At 44.4% G+C, this 14,569-nt stretch overlaps 1 protein-coding gene across 3 annotated transcripts in view; it reads right to left on the bottom strand.

The window, feature by feature from the left end:
* The window catches only part of SLC11A2 (solute carrier family 11 member 2), a 50,431-nt gene that overhangs the window by 24,575 nt on the left and 11,287 nt on the right, over nt 1-14,569 (bottom strand). For 2 of the 3 annotated variants that reach the window (XM_017861534.1, XM_017861536.1), the window contains exons 2-5: nt 6,372-6,443; nt 4,150-4,298; nt 1,037-1,162; nt 506-625 (exon numbers count right to left, since the gene is read on the bottom strand). In XM_017861534.1, the coding sequence (XP_017717023.1) occupies nt 506-625; nt 1,037-1,162; nt 4,150-4,298; nt 6,372-6,443 (467 nt within the window). Of the gene's footprint in view, nt 1-505; nt 626-1,036; nt 1,163-4,149; nt 4,299-5,124; nt 5,279-6,371; nt 6,444-14,569 lie in introns of those variants that run through there. The other variant, XM_017861537.1, reaches the window with a different exon arrangement.

Raw genomic sequence — 14,569 nt, 5'->3', positions numbered from 1 at the left:
TTTTTTTTGAGACGGAGTCTTGCTCTGCCGTCCAGGCTGGAGTGCAGTGGCCAGCTCTCAGCTCACTGCAAGCTCCGCCTCCCGGGTTCACGCCATTCTCCTGTCTCAGCCTCCTGAGTAGCTGGGACTACAGGCGCCCGCCTCGTCGCCCGGCTAGTTTTTTGTATTTTTTAGTAGAGACGGGGTTTCACAGTGTTAGCCAGGATGGTCTCGATCTCCTGACCTCATGATCCGCCCGTCTCGGCCTCCCAAAGTGCTGGGATTACAGGCTTGAGCCACCGCGCCCGGCCGGAAATGCGAGTCTTAAGTTAGATTTTGAAGGAGCAGGGAAAACATGGCCTGGCAGCAGGAGGAGCTACAGTATTTCCCTTGGTACCATCTGTCTTCAGGGCTACTGACCCCCAAGTCCTTGACTGTCTCACTATATAATGAGGCCAGCACATACTGCCAGACACACAGATTCTACGGCATGAGTGAGAGACAAACAGGACAGTACATTGCTCACCTTGGGATACTGACGGTGACATACTTCAGCAAGATGCAGCCCAGTGACCACTCCCAGTCTAGCTGCAAGCCGCTGGAGCAGCAGCCCCACAAGGGTGGCCAACAGAAGGATCCAGAGCAACTAAAAAGAACAAAATATCCTGTAACACTCATTGAACAACTGAGCTTTTGTTTGTTTGTTTGTTTGTTTGTTTAGTTGTTTGGCAACATGAGTGGTAAATACTGCATTCAGAAAAGAGCCCAGGTCAAGAATCAAATGACTTGAGTTCTATATCAGGCTTTGCACATGACCTGCTAAGTCACCTTGTACCTTTCTGAGCCTCAGTTTCTCCTATATGCAGTTTCTCCTTTGTTCAAGGAAACTATGTGGATAAAAATAAGACAAAATGGAAAGTACTTTACATATAAAAGCCACTGCCAATGAAGTATCTGCACGTAGCCCCTGAGGTTACTATCCACCATGCAGGGTGGAGAAAAGGATATGAGAGTGTATTGTGTGTTTAAAAGGACAGGGGTAGGACTAGATGTTCACCTTAAATCCAGCCACTGCTCCAGACTGCAAATCGGATTCAATATTTCCTGGATCGAGGTAGGCAATGCTCATAAGAAAGCCTGGTCCGGTGAAAGCCCAGAGTTTACGAAAGCTAAAACAAGAGTACTACACAAGAGAGGAAAAGAGATTAAACTGAACATCACTATTGAACTACTGATCTAATTGATCTGTTATCACATATGAAGCAACAATACCAGCCTCACAAGAAAAAAGGATTTACAATGTCAGATATTGCATGTGTCCAAGTTTCACTTCCATTTCACCCACTTTTTATTAAGAAGCTGGCCACTTTTCTAAGTCAGAGCCCCTCCCTTACTTGCGGATTCCATCAGCCTCTTATTCTAAAACTAGAATAACAGTATCGGTACCTCTGTGCCCTAACACTTCCCAAAAAGGACAAGAGCCACCATTTTAAAAAGGAAACAAGCCAGGTGTGGTGGTGTGTGGTGTGTGCCTGTAGTCCAGCTACTCGGGACAGTGGGGAGAGCAACAAAAATAAAATGCTAAGCTTCCCCAATCAACTGAATGTATCCTCTTCTTGACCAAGGGCATTCCAAAGAAAACCTGAAAAACTAGTTCAGGCCATGATGGGAGGGAGAGGTCAGACAAACCTCATTATACCTCCTTCCCTTTGGAACGACACCAATGACTAGCATTAAAACAGAGATCTTGGCCGGGTGGGCGCAGTGGTTCACACATGTAATCCCAGCACTTTGGAAGGCCGAGGCGGGTGGATCACCTGAGGTTGGGAGTTCGAGACCAGCCTGACCGACATGGAGAAACCTCATCTCTACTAAAAATACAAAATTAGGCAGGTATGGTGGCACATGCCTGTAATCCCAGCTACTCGGGAGGCTGACGCAGGAGAATGGCTCGAACCAGAGAGGAGGAGGTTGTGGTGAGCCGGGATCGCAACATTGCACTCTAGCCTGGGCAACAAGAGTGAAACTCCCTCTCAAAACAAACAAACAAGCAAAACCAGAGATCTTAAAACTGACAAAACAGATCCCTTATAGCAATAACATGCCAAATTCCAACCTGACTCTAGCATACCATCACATGACAGATAACAGGCCCTGAAAGAAATCAAAGTATTTTACTCCAAAATATATTTCTTTGTATATTTTGAAATGACCCTGCAAAGCTGTCTCTTATGAGCAAAACCTAGAATATGTAGAGAATCTCCTTCCTTTTCCAGGTCTTTTCCTGATCCAGGAGAGAATTAACTAGTAGTCTGGTACCTTTTTAAGTCTGATAAAAGACATTTACATCTATTTTCTCTGAAGCTTGTTACGTGGAGGCTTCACCTACATAATAAAAACCTTTGTCTCCACAACCCCTCATTTTAGACACTCCACAGCCCCTCATTTTAGACCAGGTCTTTAGAAAATAATTCTTTCAACCAATTTCTTTTTTTATTTATTTTTATTTTTGTAGAGACAGGGTTTTGCCATGTTGCCCAGGCTGGTCTCAAACTCCTGGGCTTAAGCAATCCTCCCACTTCAGCCTCCAAAGTAGCTGGGACCACAGGTGTGCACCACCACACCCAACTATTTTTTTTTATTTTTTAAGTAGAGACAAGGTCTCATCATGTTGCCCAAGCTGGCTGGTCTTGAACTCCTGGGCTCAAGCAATCCACCCACCTCAGCCTCCCAAAGTGCTAGAATTACACGCATGAGCCGCTGCACCCAGCCTCAATCAACTTCCAAGCAGAAAATCTTTAAATCCACTTTTGACCTGAAAGGTGCCCCCTCCCCACTTCAAGTTGTCCCACCTTTCCTGATGGAACCGATGTACACCTTACATATATTGGCTGATGTTTGCCTGTAACTTCTGACCCCTAAAACGTATAAAATCAAGCTGCTACCCAACCACCTTGGGCACATGTTCTCGGGACTTCCTGGGGCTGTGTCATGGGCCTTGGTCACTCATATTTGGCTCAGAATAAACCTCTTTAAATATTTTACAGTTTGACATTTGTTTGTTTTGAGATGGGGTCTCACTCTGTCACTCAAGCTGGAGTACAGTGGTGCAATCTTGGCTCACTGCAGCCTCTGCCTCTCAGGTTCAAGTGATTCTCCTGCCTCAGTCTCCTGAGTAGCTGGGATTACAGGCACCCACCACTACACCCAGCTAACTTTTGTAACTTTAGTAAAGACAGGGTTTCGCCATGTTGACCAAGCTGGTCTTGAACTCCTAACCTCAGGTGATCTGCCTGTCTCGGCCTCCCAAAGTGCTGGGATTCAGGTGTGAGCCGCTGCGCCCGACCTGTTTCGTTTTGGTTTTCGTTTTTGACAGGAGGTCTCATTCTGTTACCCAGAGTGAAGTGCCATGGCATGATCTTGGCTCACTGCAACTTCTGCCTCCTGGGCTCAAGTGATCCTCCCACCTCAGCCTCCCGAGTAGCTGGAACTACAGGTGCACACCACCATGCTCAGATAATTTTTGTATTTTTTGTAGAGACCAGGTTTCACCATGTTGGCCAGGCTGGTCTTGAACTACTAGGCTCAAGCGATCCTCCTTCCTTAGCCTCCCAAAGTGCTGGGATTATAGGTGTGAGCCTGAGCCCAGCCGGAGTTTGACTTTTTCATCAACAAACAAGAGGAAGGATAGCTTGAGGCCAGGAGTGCAAGACTAGCCTGGGCAACATAGTGAGACCCTGTCTCTAAAAACAAAAATAAAAATAATGAGCCTGGCATGGTGGCATGCCATCTATAGTCCCAGCTACTGGGGAGGCTGAGGTGGGAGAATCACTTGACCCCAGGAATTCAAGGCTACAGTGAGCTATGGTTGTGCCACTGCACTGGAGCCTAGATGACGGAGCAAGATCCTGTCTGTAAAAAAAACATATAGATAGATAGATAGATAGATAGATAGATAGATAGATAGGCAGATAGATAGATATAGATAGATGTGTGTGTGTGTGTGTGTGTGTGTGTGTGTATGTATATGTGTATATATATATATACAGTTTTCAGAGACTTCCAGCCAAAATTAGAGCTGAGGCTGCTGACCCTGAGCCATCCAGCAGATCTTTCACTCACAGGTTTTCCCCAGACAATAGTGCTCTCCTCCAAGGACCTGATACTAACCTCCTCCTCAGGAATGGCGATCTTCTCATTAAAGTAAGTGGCAAAGTACTCCTCTGAGTCCCCAGGGGACTGTGGAAGAGAAGGATTACTATAGACATGGTTGACGGTACCAAGACAGGCAGACTCCCCATGATCTCCAGAAACGCTGTCTGAATTAACAGATTTGAAAATAAATTAGTAAAAAATGAACAAAATACACTAACAATTCATCCTTAGTATACTGAAATTAAAATTAAATAGTTTAATACCTAAATGCACAAGAGACCAACCTGACTCTAGCTCAACTTATTTTGAAAAGTTTATTTTTATAGGCCGGGCGCGGTGGCTCAAGGCCTGTAATCCCAGCAACTTTGGGAGGCCGGAGACGGGCTGGATCACGAGGTCAGGAGATCGAGACCATCCTGGCTTAACACAGGTGAAACCCCGTCTCTACTAAAAAATACAAAAAAACTAGCGGGCGGACGTTGGTGGGTGCCTGTAGTCCCAACTACTCCGGGAGGCTGAAGGCAGGAGAAATGGCGTGAACCTGGGAGGCGGAGCTTGCGTGAGCTGCAGATCCAGCCACTGCACTCCCAGCCTGGGTGATATGCGAGACTCCGTCTCAAAAAAAAAAAAAAAAGAAAAAGTTTATTTTTTAATGTATATTTTATAATAAGTAATACATTCACGTGGGTTAAAATTCAGGAAGTAAAAAATTTAGCCTACACTAAAAAAGTTATCTCCCTCCCCTCACCCAGTCATTCAGCTCCCTAGATCAGTTTTAACTCACAATGGTTTTCCTATTTCCACACTTCTACTCCTACTTTGGAATTTTTAGAGCCATTTCATTTTCCTCTAAAAACACTGACATATGGGCTCAAAATATTACATTCCCAGACCAGCTCCTGGTAACCTAAAATCCTAGCTTTTAAAAGAAAAGAACTAGGCCCATCTAGCGAAATGTCCTCCCTACCTCCTATATTTGGTAGGACTTACTCAAAGAATTGTCCTTGGACATTATACCTCCGTCAGACTTCTCAAAAAAGGTGCAAGTTACAAAATCCTGCTACAGTTCAGGCTAAACTCTGAAGCTGCAGCAAAACCACCAAGGAGGAACCCTTTGTACTCTGACTAAGGCTTGCAGTAAAGTGCCGCTGGTCACGGGGTACTGGCAGCCTCGTGATGGCAGGGCTCATCTCAGACTGATATCAGCGTTTCCCTGAGTTCTGCATTTTGCAGTCAATCTTAAATACTGGGAAGCAGAACGTCTGGGAGAAAAGGGATAACCTGCCAGAAATACACAGAGCCTAGTTTGCTTCAGCCATCAAATGGCTATTTTGAATCACAAAGCTCTAATCTCTGCGTTTCCAATAAATCCTTAAAACCTCTAATTTAAACAAATAAGAGCTTTCTTCCTTCGGGAGCTGACTCATATCATCTTAATTAAGCAGCTTTCAATTCATGAAGAAATTTATAGAAAAGGAACAGAAATTCCAAAGAAGCTCAGATTTAGGAAGGAATAGTCAAAGCACTCAAGAAGCTCCAATCAAATACAGAGCGTAAGGTACTCGCCCTGTATTTTACTACTCCATACACATCTGAAACACCAGGAAGTATCATGAGCAGTCAAAGCACACCAGAGGTTTTTATCCTGGGTCTGGGAATAATATTGCCCTTGTAAGCATTACTGCCAGAAACCAAATTACAACTAATCTTGGCTCAACTCAGAATTATAAAAAAGATATGAAGCAGGTCTCTGGTTAAAAATCTGTTTTCAGGGCTGGGTGTGGTGGCTCATGCCTGTAATCCCAGCACTTTGGCAGGCCGAGACGGGTGGATCACCTGAGGTCAGGAGTTCAAGACCAGCCTGACCAACATGGCAAAACCCCATCTCTACTAAAAATACAAAAAAATTAGCCAGGCATGGCAGCAGGTGCCTGTAATCCCAGGTACTCAAGAGGCTGTGGCAGGAGAATTGCTTGAACCTGGGAGGCGGAGGTTGCAGTGAGCCGAGACTGCGCCACTGCACTCCAACCTGGGCAACAGAGCAAGACTCCACTTCAAAAAAAAAAAAAAAAAATCCATTTTCATTTACAGCCTAAGTCACCAGATGGTGACTTTTGAATGGAATTGTTAGAATAGACGATGATAGATGATGACGAGGAAAAATACAATAAATTTCTGTTACCAACATAAATCTAATTACAAATAAAATTAGGCAATAATACAAAGTGGTAAATTACCATCTGACATCTTCTGTTCAAGACCCAACACCATGGTGGATACCTGAGTGGCTGAATTCTTAGAATACGATTCTGGAAAGGAGAAAAGGGAGGGAGAAGAATTAGCAAGAACAAACTAACAAGTTCAGAACCAGCAGTTTGTTACTCTGTATGACTGAATACATACTATGAAAAGAGTAATTCTTCTACGGAATTAGGTAACCTTGAAAATAATTACAGTTTTCAGAATATGACTAACAGATATTTAACAAAAATAGAAAAGCCTTAGTCAGGATTTTGCTGGCAAGACTTCAAAACCAAATTGAAGTGTTACAGCTCTTTTAGAATGTGTCTGGCCAAGGTTTCTGGTTTTCACTGTGAAACTCTTCACGGATGGCGAGGGGCAGTGGACAAATTGAACAGGAGGTATTTTAGTGAGACGGCAAATACCATTTTTTTTTTTTTTTTTTTTTTTGTCAGAGTCTTGCTCTGTCGCCCAGGCTGGAGTAAAGTGATTCTCCTGCCTCAGACTCCCAAGTAGCTGGGATTACAGGTGCCTGCCACCACACCCGGCTAATTTTTTGTATTTTTAGTAGAGACGGGGTTTCACAGTGTAAGCCAGGATGGTCCTGATCTCCTGACCTCATGATCCACCCGCCTCAGCCTCCCAAAGTGCTGGGATTATAGGCATGAGCCAACGCGCCTGGCCAGGCAAATACTTCTTTAATTAGCATCTACACAGAGGCTGCTAGGCAAGTATCCGGTCTCTGCCTTTGCCTCCAAATTATCCCAAGTGTCTGAAGCCAGACACATTTCCCCCTATTTTATGAGGCTTTTTTTTCTTTTTTTTTTTTTTTTTTGAGATGGAGTCTCACTCTGTTGTCCAGGCTAGAGTGCAGTGGCACAACCTCAGCTCGCTGCAACCTCCGCCTCCTGGGTTCAAGCAACTCCCCTGCCTCAGCCTCCCGAGTAGCTGAGATTACAGGCGTGTGCCACCATGCATGGCTAATTTTTGTATTTTCAGTAGAGACAGGGTTTCACCATGTTGGCCAGGCTGGTCTCAAAGTCCTGACCTTGTGATCCACCCACCTCAGCCTCCCAAAGTGCTGGGATTACAGGCATGAGTCACCACACCCAGCCAAAGATATTTTATGAGTTTTTAAGGACAGAGATCTATAATTCTCTTTGATCTAAAATATGTAATTTAAGTTCATGGTTCAGTCTTCTAGAACGGGTGGGAAAAAGCACCATACGAGCATACTGGTAGTGGAGGGCCACTATTTGGCAGCCTCAAATCTTCCTGAGAAAGTAAAGTCTACAGCTATAATGTTCCAGACCTCATTCCTCAACCCTCTGACAACTAGAAGAAACTAGTCATCCGTGGCCCAGCCCCTCCTGGGCTCTCCAAGAGAGCTGAAGCACCAGCAGGATTAAGCACAGTGTGCAGGATGCCAGCCTTTGTCTACAGGTCCTGTACTAAGCAACCTGCAGTGGGGTGGGTAGAGTCGGGAGTGGGGTGGAAGTTCCAGACGTCCATCATCCTGTTAAGTTTAATTGGGAGGGAGGATGTTAGCAAGCTCACTTGGGCACAGATCTATGGCATATTCTCCATTGAGCCTCACCAATAAGGCTATTTTTTTTTTAAAAATTCAATCTTATTATTATCTACTTCTCAGTTGATTTCAAATTTAGAAGGGGAAGGACAACACAGTATTTATTGATAAGCCCCTCCTTAAATCCCAATAATAACTGTCCTACTGAAGAAGTGACGAAGCCTTGCTTAATGATCTTTTACTGCTTAAATCTAGTCTTTTTTCCACGCTTGTCCCTTATATGTTGTTCCTACATGAACAATCTTCTACTTGCTGTTTCGGGTTTTGGGTAATCTTTCTATCTACCAACATATTCTGTACTTATAGAATTACAGAATTCAGACCAGAAAGGAGCTTTTCTTTTCTTTTTAGGTTTCATCTGTCTTCTGGGGTACATATACCACGGCCTGCTAATTTGGAAAACATAATCCTTCCTCTCTAGAGTCACCAACGCCAAGTATTATATTACAACGGACAGGTAGCCACGTCTCTCCTGTCAGGTTTTAAGCCACTAGATGACTAAACATCAGCCAACAGCCCCCAATAATACTGACTAAATTCAACCCCTCTTTCAGTCAATTACAATAACACCTCTCCTAAATGGAATTTACATATATGACCACTCAGAGTAGCAGTACTCACTTGGATTCCGATCACAGCACAGCCCCTTCATTCCCGGCAAAGCCTTTTTACTTTTGTTTTACATATAATTCTAATAAACTAATGTTATCAGGTTATTTTAACCTACAATAAATTGGAAACCACAAATCGGATATGGAACTATGCATAGCTCCTCTAGGAAAAGAGGAACTTGGCACACTGAGGGAAAAAAAACTCAAGTACATCAATTAGTCTTGGGCGATTTGGTATGAGGCAAACAGTTCTTCCTTATAAATCAATCAGTTCTGAGAATATTATTACAAGTATAACAACTCAAGTTTCCAATTGTGGCCCTGATCACAATGAGGTGAATGAATTAAATTGCTTTTTTTTTTTTTTGAGACAGAGTTTCACTCTTGTCACCTAGGCTGGAGTGCAATGGCGTGATCTCGGCTCGCTGCAACCTCTACTTCCTGGGTTCAAGTGATTCTCCTGCCTCAGCCTCCGAAGTAGCTAGGATCAAAGGTGCCCACTAGCAAGCCCGGCTAATTTTTGTATTTTTTTTTTTTTTAGTAGAGATGGGGTTTCACCACATTGGCCAGGCTGTAAATCACTTTTGTAATGATGATTAATATCCCATTTAAGGCACTGGAAAATCAGCTGGGCATGGTAGTACATGTCTGTGGTGCCAGCTACTTGGGAGACTGAACTAGCAGGACTGCTTGAGCCTGGGGGTCAAGGCTGCGTGGGCCATGATTGCACCCCTGCACTCCAGCCTGGGAGATACAGCGAGGCCTTGTCTAAAAAAGAAGAAAAAGAAGACACAGAAATGTCTCGTCTACATCTGAGGAAGATTTTTATCCAAAATAGGCAAACCAGTCCTTAAAAGTTTTTAATTTTTTTTGAGATGGAGTCTCACTCTGTCGCCTAGGCTGGAGTGCAGTGGCGTGATCTCAGCTCACTGCAACCTCTAACTCCCGGGTTCAAGTGATTCTCCTACCTCAGACTCCCGAGTAGCTGGGATTACAAGCACATGCCACCACACCCAGTTAATTTTTCTATTTTTAGTAGAAATAGGGTTTTGCCAAGCTGGTCTCAAACTCCTGACTTCAGGTGATCCACCCGCCTCGGCCTCCCAAAGTGCTGGGATTACAGGCATGAGCCACTGCCCCAGGCCAAAAAATTTTCTTTTAATATGGAACACTTCACAAATTTGCGTGTCATCCTTGTGCAGAGAGGCCATGCTAATCTTCTCTTGATTGCTCCAATTTAGCATACGTGCTGCCGAAGCAAGCACCAAAATAGGCTTTTAAAAGTTGTATTTTAGCCGGGCGCGGTGGCTCAAGCCTGTAATCCCAGCACTTTGGGAGGCCGAGACGGGCATACACGAGGTCAGAGATCGAGACCATCCGCCGCTAATACGTGAAACACCGCTCTAACTTAAAAAATTACAAAAAACTACCGGTTTGCCGACCGAGGCGCGCCGCCTGTAGTCCCAGCAGCTCGAGCAGGCTAGACAGGAAAGGCGTGACCCGGGAGCGGAGGCTTGCATGAGCGAGAGCCGCCACTGCCACTCCACGCCCTGGGAGGCAGAGCAAGACTTCCGTCTCATAAAAAAAAAAAAAAAAAAAAAAGTTGTATTTTATATTTTAAAAGCAAACAATTAAGGTAATAGTGTGATCTTCCCAAGATTGTAGTCTGCAAATATTTTTAGACAGAAATATTTCATGATAAAATGTTAAATAATTGGCCGGGTGCGGTGGCTCACATCTGTAATCCCAGCACTTTGGGAGGCCTAGGCGGGTGGATCATGAGGTCAGGAGATTGAGACCATCCTGGCTAACACAGTGAAACCCCGTCTCTACTAAAAATACAAAAAACTAGCTGGGTGTGGCAGGCGCCTGTAGTCCCAGCTACTCCGGGGGGCTGAGGCAGGAGAATGGCGTGAACCCAAGAGATGAAGCTTGCAGTGAGCCGAGATTGCGCCACTGTACTCCAGCCTGGGCAACAGAGCGAGACTCCGTCTCAAAAAAAAAAAAGTTAAATAATTATTAATGGTATTCTAAATTCATTCCTATACCAAGTATATACAGAGCTGTTCAAATACAAAAAGTTTCACTTCTCTCTGAAATCTCAAGAATGAATTATTTCAAGAAAGAAAACAAATTCTAGATTCCAGCCTTTTCGACAAAGCTTTTAGTCAGCAAACTACATGTTTCATTACAGTGCCTACAGAATAAAACTTGGGCTTGGGGCCAGACATGGTGGCTCACGTCTCTAATCCCACCACATTGGGAGGCTGAAGTGGGCGGATCACCTGAGGTCAGGAGTTCAAGACCAGCCTGGCCAACATGGGTGAAACCCCATCTCTACCAAAAATACAAACATTAGCCAGGCATAGTGGCAGGTGCCTGTAATTCCAACTACTAGGGTGGCTGAGGCATGAGAATCGTTTGAACCCAGGAGGTGGAGACTGCAGTGAGCCGAGATCGTGCCACTGCACTCCAGCCTGGGTGACAAAGTAAAACTCCGTCTCACAGAAAAAAAAAAAAAATTAATAAAACTAGGGAGGGACCAGACGCAGTGGCTCACACCTGTAATCCCAGTACTTTGAGAGGCTGAGGCAGGCGGATCACCTGAGGTCAGGAGTTCAAGACTAGCCTGACCAACATGGAGAAACTCCGTCTCTACTGAAAATACAAAATTAGCTGGGCATGGTAGCGCACGCCTGTAATCCCAGCTACTCAGGAGGCTGAGGCAGAAGAATCGTTTGAACCCAGGAGGTGGAGACTGCAGTGAGCCGAGATCGTGCCACTGCACTCCAGCCTGGGTGACAAAGTAAAACTCCGTCTCACAGAAAAAAAAAAATACAGAGGGAATAGAAAGGGCCAGGCCAGTTATGCATAGCATTTAAGTCTCCATGAAAATTTATGACCCATATGGAAGCAGTAAGTTAATGTTAAGACAGTTTTGCTCTCCAGGGCTGTAGCACCAGGTTGTTTCAGTTACTTTGTCACATTAAGGAAAAGAGCCAGAGTTAGGACACAAGCAGCCAGAATCAACCCAGCAACACTTTGATAAGTAACCATCACAATTACGATTAATACTGTTTTGATATTCTAGCTCAACCCTAACCATAAAGTGTCACCTTCTCTTAAACCCATTAAGTTTCTTCCTATTGAACAGCAATTGACAGAAAAAAAAATGGCACTCATGGTTAAATGTAATATGATTATTTTATCCCATTCTCCTGCCTCAGCCTCCCTAGTAGCTGGGATTATAGGTGCATGCTACCATGCCCAGCTAACTTTTGTATTTTTAGTAAAGACAGGGTTTCACCATATTGGCCAGGATGGTCTCCATCTCCTGATCTCGTGATCCGCGCACCTCAGCCTCCCAAAGTGCTGGGATTACAGGCGTGAGCCACTACACCCAGCCTATTTTATCCCATTCTCTAACAAAAGTTGTAAGACTGGCTGGCTGTAGTTGCTCATGCTTGTAATCCTAACACTTTGGGAGGCGAAGGCAGGCGGATCGCTTGAGCCCAGGAGTTCAAGACCAGCCTGGGCAACATAGTGAAACCCCATCTCTACAAAATATACAAAAATTAGCTAGGTGGAGGCCGGACACGGTGGCTCACACCCGTAATCCCAGCACTTTGGGAGGCTGAGGCAGGTGGACCACCAGAGGTCAGGAGTTTGAGACCAGCCTGGCCAACATGTTGAAACCTCATCTCTACTAATAATACAAAAATTAAAGCTAGGCGCAGTGGCTCACGGCTGTAATCCCAGCACTTTGGGAGGCTGAGGCAGGCGGATCACGAGGTCAAGAGCTCGAGACCAGCCTGGCCAAGATGGTGAAACCCTGTCTCTACTAAAGATACAAAAATTAGCTGGGCATCGTGGCACGCACCTGTAATCCCAGCTACTCAGGAGGCTGAGGCAGGAGATTCACTTGAACCTGGGAGGTGGAGGTTGCAGTGGGCCGCGATCGCACCATTGCACTCCAGCCTGGACGGCAGGGCGAGACACCATCTCAAAAAAAAAAAAAAGAAACAGCCGGGTGTGGTGGTGAATGTCTGTAATCCCACCTACTGGGCAGGCTAAGGCAGGAGAATCACTTGAACCCAGGAAGCGGAGGTTGCAGTGAGCAGATATCGTGCCACTGCACTCCAGCCTGGGTGACAAGAGCAAAACTCTGTCTCCAAAAAACAAACAAACAAAAAAATTAGTTGGCTGTGGTGGTGGGCATCTGTAGTCCCGGGAGGCTAAGGTGGGAGGATCACCTGAGTCCAGGAGGTCAAGGCTGCAGTGAGTGGTGATCAGGCCACTGCATTCCAGCCTGGGTGACAAGGCAAGACCCTGTCTCAAAAAAAAAAAATGTTGTAAGACCGTTTTACAAGATAAAAATGCTAACAGAGGCCGGGCGCAGTGGCTCAAGCCTGTAATCCCAGCACTTTGGGAGGCCGAGACGGGCGGATCACGAGGTCAGGAGATCGAGACCATCCTGGCTAACACGGTGAAACCCCGTCTCTTACTTAAAAATACAAAAAACTAGCCGGGCGAGGTGGCGGGCGCCTGTAGTCCCAGCTACTGGGGAGGCTGAGGCAGGAGAATGGCGGGAACCCGGGAAGCGAAGCTTGCAGTGAGCTGAGATCCGGCCACTACACTCCAGCCCCGGCGACAGAGTGAGACTCCGTCTCAAAAAGAAAAAAGAAAAAAAAAAATGCTAACAAAATTTCATTTTCTGTCTAAACTTTCAAAAGTCTACATATTCTTTGATCCAGCAATTTTACTCCTAAAAATGTATTCTTTAAAAAAAAAAAAAGCAAAAAGTACTCATCAAGTAAATATATACAAGGATATTTCCCACAGCATTGTTTGTAGTATAAAAGACTGTAAACAACCTCAATATTAGTAGAGGACTGGTTGAATAAACCATGCACATTCATTGGGCACAATACCATGCAACCACTATAAATAAGATGATCTATCATGTATTGATAGGAAACAATCTCTAAAATATTATATGTTGTCAAGTCAAAAAACCAATTTGTTGAGCAGCATGCTATCATGTATGTAGCAAAAAGAAAAACGAGAAAACACACACACGTACACATACAATCTCTAAAACTGGTAATAAATAAATAATAATAAATAAATAATAAAATAAATAAAACACACACACGTACACATACACACCAAAAACTGGTAATAAAGGCCATCCCTGCGAGAAGGAAGGAGTAGGAGAGCCCAAATGAGGTCATGTGAAAGGAAAACCTCTCACTGAATACATACTGTATACCTTTGGCACATAAAAAAAAGTTTTACCAGGTACATGTATTATTCGCCTTTTAAAAAATGTCAAGGTCATATAGATTCACTCAGCTTCTCAACAAACACTTTAGGGATGTTCAGTTGAACTCTGATAAAGCTTCTGCAATAGATAATCAGAAGTCTACAGCTGTCTAGTTGGCAGGTATTTACTGCCTTCAGTCTAACTTACTACTAGTTTGTTTTAGTGCCACCTAAATGCAAAATATTTAAAATCCCCTCTCAGAAAAGCATTCCTGACTCCTTAATTTGGCTTAAGTGGCTTTTCCACATTCCCTGAAGGTACCCACTGCTTACCACTGTCATTACTCTTACCACATTTTCTTGAAATCATCCATTCCTTGGTACCACTCTTACAACTTTTCTGCAAGTTTGAAATTACATGAAAATTAAGTTACCCCCCAAAACACATACTAGCTATAATAAATTCTAACATCTAATTAACAGTAATTCTGTATATTCGCTTAGCATTTATAAGAACTCTAGAAGAACAATTTGGATAGCCCAAACCTGTTTTAAAAACTGCCCCTGGCCGGGCAGGGTGGTTCATGCCTGTAATCCCAGCACTTTGGGAGGCCAAGGTGGTGGATCACTTAAGGTCAGGAGTTCGAGACTGGCCTGGCCAACATGACGAAACCCCGTCTCTATTAAAATACAAAATTAGGCCGGGCGCGGTGGCTCAAGCCTGTAATCA

This window comes from Rhinopithecus bieti, unplaced genomic scaffold, assembly GCF_001698545.2.
Source record: "Rhinopithecus bieti isolate Rb0 unplaced genomic scaffold, ASM169854v2 scaffold_56806, whole genome shotgun sequence".
Classification (NCBI taxonomy): Eukaryota; Metazoa; Chordata; class Mammalia; order Primates; family Cercopithecidae; genus Rhinopithecus; species Rhinopithecus bieti.
Note: the sequence above shows the minus strand (reverse complement) of the source record. Positions and strands in the feature narration are given on the sequence as shown.